The sequence below is a fragment of the Octodon degus genome, unplaced genomic scaffold (assembly GCF_000260255.1).
Source record: "Octodon degus isolate 3935 unplaced genomic scaffold, OctDeg1.0 scaffold00141, whole genome shotgun sequence".
NCBI lineage: Eukaryota > Metazoa > Chordata > Mammalia > Rodentia > Octodontidae > Octodon > Octodon degus.
The window spans coordinates 687553-692050 of record NW_004524717.1 but is presented as its reverse complement, the minus strand read 5'-3'; the positions used below and the strand labels follow the sequence as shown (position 1 = coordinate 692050).

Below are 4498 nucleotides of genomic sequence, written 5' to 3'. Positions count from 1 at the left end.
AAAAGATTAAGCAGACCAATGTTTGTTTGTTTGATGTATTTGGCATAGGGTCTCACTATGAAGCTTGGACTTGTAGTGATCCTCCTATTTTCAGTCTCCCCAGCACTGGGATTACAGGCGTGCACCACCACACTCAGACTCTATCAGCAGCTCACCATGTCCCAGGAGGAGGGCTAGCACAGCATGCAGGACTGGGGGTCAAACCCTGGTCCCTACGCTTGCCAAAGCAGGCACTTAGTCCACTGAGCTATCTCACGGGCCCTAGTATTTTAAATTATGATCATATGCATGCATACATTTACATATACTTACACAAATATATGCCTACATAGGGAGTATAAGTTTGATTACATATCAAGTGAGGCCATGTATGAATATTTGATTGCAAATCCTCAAACACTACCTAATTAATTAGTAGTACAAGGATGTGTTTTATTGGTTTGAAAGCAGATGCTGATGGTGATCACCCCTCTGTGACACATAAACCACTGAAACAGAAAGATAAAATCCAGTGGACCCTTTATATCCTTGCTGTTGTACTCAGTAATATAGGGTGGGAGCTGGGTGCTGGACTCTCTCCCTAGCACAACAATACTTCAAACCATCTACTGTGGTGCACATCTGTCATCCCAACTACTTAGGAGGCTAAAGTAGGAGAATGGCAAGTTCAAGGGCAGCCTGGGCAACTTGAGGATGTCCTGTCTCAAATTTAATAAAAATAGCTGGGGATAGAGCTCAATGGTGCAGCACTTGCCTAACATATGTGAGGCCCTGGGTTCAATCTCTAGCATTATAACAAATAAGCAGTATGTAACAAATATAAACCTGACCGTAACTACTACAATTATATTCAGCTATCCACAATACTGTTAAAATATATCTTTTTCTATTAAAACATCTTAATCTGGATGTGCATATGCACTGAAAAATGAACAAGTGGTTTTTATTGATTGGTTTTAGGGTTTGATTTAGTGGAGCAAGGAAAAGCCATTATTTTTCTAACACAGGTTGGTGCCATCCTCTCCCCTTCTTCAGAATAAAAGGGTGCAGGCAACAGAGTTGCATTTGTTTATTTAACATGAATCTGTGCAGCACCAAAGGAAACTATTTTTTAAATCATGTTTTAACCTTATCTTTGATATTGAGTATTTTTCATTGTGATGCCTTAGATTTAAGTAATAGTCAAGAGGGAAAAAAAATGATCTGTTAAACAAATGGAAAAGGGCCAGCCAAATAGCTCAGCAGATTAAAGCACCTGCTTAGGCAGATGCAGAGGCAGGGAGTTTGATCCCCAGCCTGCTGTGCCGGCCCTGCTCCCCGGACACGCTGAGAGGGCTACTGAGATTGGGCATGGTGGCACATGCCGCTAATCCCAGCACTTGGGAGGCTGTAAACAGGAGAATCCTTACAAGTGCAATCTACGCAGTGAGGCCCAGTAGACCCTGTAACCCTGTCCTAAAATACAAAAAGAAAAAAAGATTTTTAAAAAATCAGAATATCTCAGTAATAGATACCCTAAGACATCTGAGGCTTTAAGGTCTGGTCCTAAGCTACTTGACCAATAAATGGCAAAGTAAAAATGAAAACATATTAATGGGATATCTCTGGAAAATATTCTTTAGGAGACACTTCCTCAGATGACTGTGCAGCTCAATTTTATTGAAAAATTCAACAATTAAAATTCAATAATGCAAAACAAGAAAGAAAGTAGGTAACTCAAGAGACTGCCTCTTAAGAGCAGTAATACCACTTTTTAAAACAGCTTCTTCCTGACTTTAAATTTCAGAAGTACCATAGTAACACCCAGTGTGACAAGTTCTATCAGTCAGGCCCTTTGTGTGCTCCTGTGTACACCATGATTATCATTTCCAATTTTCCCAATTACTTTGATGATCTGTGGTTCATTTTAAAGATTGAAGATAATTTCTTAATTTTTATAATGAATCCTTTCCTGTTGTGCATTTTCACATAAATAGATTTACTAACTAGTTTAAAAGGAGAGAGGATACTTTCCAATATTGTATTATCCAAACATTTCTCAGGACACCGTTGGCCACTGCAAAAGCTCTAGTGCTCATGTCTTTACCCCTCTCTCTGCATCTTGGAGAACTTCGGGGATTTAAAGGCCTTGCGCACCTGCTCTGACTGGTACTAGTGCCCTCCCGTCTCAGTGTGTGTCCGCGCGTGCGCACGTGAGGATCAGGCCGGTGGCCCAGCGCCACCACACCTGTGGCAGCCCTGTGAGCCCCACTCACCTCTGGCCTGTCGATAATTGATGGTCTGGGGATGGACATCTGAAGAGTAACTGCTTGGAGGGCGGGCTCATCCTCCAGGGTCCCAGGCCCACCCTCCGGGGCCTCTGCAGGCTGGACAGCAGGGTGGTTGATTGAGTTCCGCTTTGCAGGGCCGTTTCGCTTAGCAGAGGTGCCAGATTCTCGCCTTTTCACCGCAGCTTCTGCGCGTCCGCTCTCTCTGACCTTGGGCTGGGCGTAGATGGTGGCATGGGCCTCCGCAGCGCTGGGCTGATCAAAGGGCGCAGGCTCCCGCGTGCTGCCAAAGCAATCCAGCAGCGCGGAGCAGGGGAACGGGTGCATCCTTCCAGACGGGGCCTTCAGCCTCTGGGTGAGCCTGGCTTTCCACGTGGACATGACCCGCGGAAACACATGGCAAAGTCCCACGGGGGAAGGGAGTTTCCCAGAGGATTCTGCGCAGGAATTATTCCCGTGCCTGAAGAGGACTCACCAGGGGCTCGCCCTCGGCAGAAATTGAGGAGGGGGCAGGGCTGCCTGTCTGGGCCCCTCAGCAGCCAGTCCCCTTTCTGAAGTGTCCATGGAGGTGATTTAGCGCTCTTGCTTCCTTGATGCTGTCAGTGGCAAAGAAAGCTGTCTGTAAGGAGTGTGTCTGGCTCGGGTTACTCCCCAGGTAGGCAGAGCTCGGTGAGGTAGCACCAAGTCAATAGACAGCTGCCTCGGGTTACCCTGAAGGCATAAAGATCATGTGGCCTGATAGCATCCGCCATGGTAGCGTCGGCCTGTGTATCAATAACATCATAGCATCAGCAAGACCTTCTCCAGTTACCCTCTTCAAATATTTATCCCCCCAAACAAAACAAAAACCACCCAGTTATCTACCCCAAATGAAGACCCCCCAAAAGGGGCCACGACCCTAGCAGCTGCTTCATTATTAAACCAGGAGGTAGATGTGAATCTTATCCACAGAGACCCATGTGTGAGTCTGATGTCACCAGGACCTGTCTGGATCTTTCCTGAACCTTCTCTCAATCGAGCTTCCTACTGGATCTGGTAACTATAAATAAGTTTTGGTTCCTTTTTTTTTTTTTTTTACTGTGAACATCACATATTATATGATGATTTGTGACAGTACTATAATATGTGTAAGAGTGTTTTGTCCAACTGCTGTATATATTTTCTAATTCTAGAAAGGAAGCCCTGGTTGCACATAGAGCTTCTATTTCTCAACACATTAATAGATGAATGGTGGAAAAAAAATAATAATATTCTAAAGCAACTTAAACCACAGTCTAAGGCAACTTGAAATGAAAATATTTTTCCTTAGCCAAGCACTGCTAGGACTGCTAGAGAAACATAATACTCTAATGATTTTACCATTTACAGTGACTTCTGGATTAATGTTTCAGGGTCTATTACCACTTTAATTTATTTGTTTGTTCTCTCTTTTAATTTAATGTCAAGATGTGTTCTTAAATCCAGACAGGTTGTAGTTATTATGGCAAAATCCCCATTTTATAGAGGCAGAAAGTGATCCTTTGAAATTTCAACAGAGTGAGGCAAGGTTATGGCACTGAGAGGGAGGGTCTGGTTGGAAAGCCAAGTCCCTGCTATCCCACCTGGTCTCTCAGACGCAAACTGACAACCTCCTTATCCGGGCAGTAGCTGCGCTGGCACTGTTGCTCTAACTGGGCAGTCATGTCTATAACCCTCAAAGACAAATATGGCTAAAGAAAGAGTAGACCTAGCACCAAATGCAGACTTACTTCAGTATTTATCAAAAGTTAGAAATAGAATATAAAGAGCTGGTATTTATTCAGAGGTTACCATGAAGCAGCTTTGTTCGAGCCTTCTCCAGGCTGAAGGCACATCTTTAGCTAATCCACAGGGTGAGCAGTCCAAATGCCCTTTCCTGAAGGAGCAAGAAACCCAGGCTCTCACCAGGCTTCTTCACCTGTGTTCCTGGGGAGCCCTGGGAGCTGGGGTTTGTCTCTTGTCTGCCCTGGCTGCTACACTCAGCTCAGGCAGGCTCACTTCATTCTGTGTCCTCCTCGGTCCTCTCCCTTCCAAGCATGCTTGCAGGTAAACTGGGCTCTAGTGGTTAGGAAGATTTTGTTTTGTTTGGGTTTGGTTTAGTTTGGTTTGGTTTGGTCTTTTTGCGGTGCCGTAATTTGAACCTAAGGCCTCATGCATGCTAAGCAAGCACTTTACCCCTGAGTTATATTCCCAACCTTTTTTATTTTGTTTAA

General features: G+C 44.6%; 1 protein-coding gene across 1 annotated transcript in view; it reads right to left on the bottom strand.

Annotated features, from left to right (window-relative positions):
• Fam107b (family with sequence similarity 107 member B) overlaps nucleotides 1-2648 on the bottom strand; it is a 225667-nt gene extending 223019 nt beyond the window's left edge. The window contains exon 1 of the mRNA XM_004641745.2: nucleotides 2256-2648. Within this exon, the coding sequence (XP_004641802.1) occupies nucleotides 2256-2648 (393 nt within the window). The remainder of the gene's footprint in view (nucleotides 1-2255) is intronic.
• Between the last annotated feature and the right edge of the window lie 1850 nt (nucleotides 2649-4498).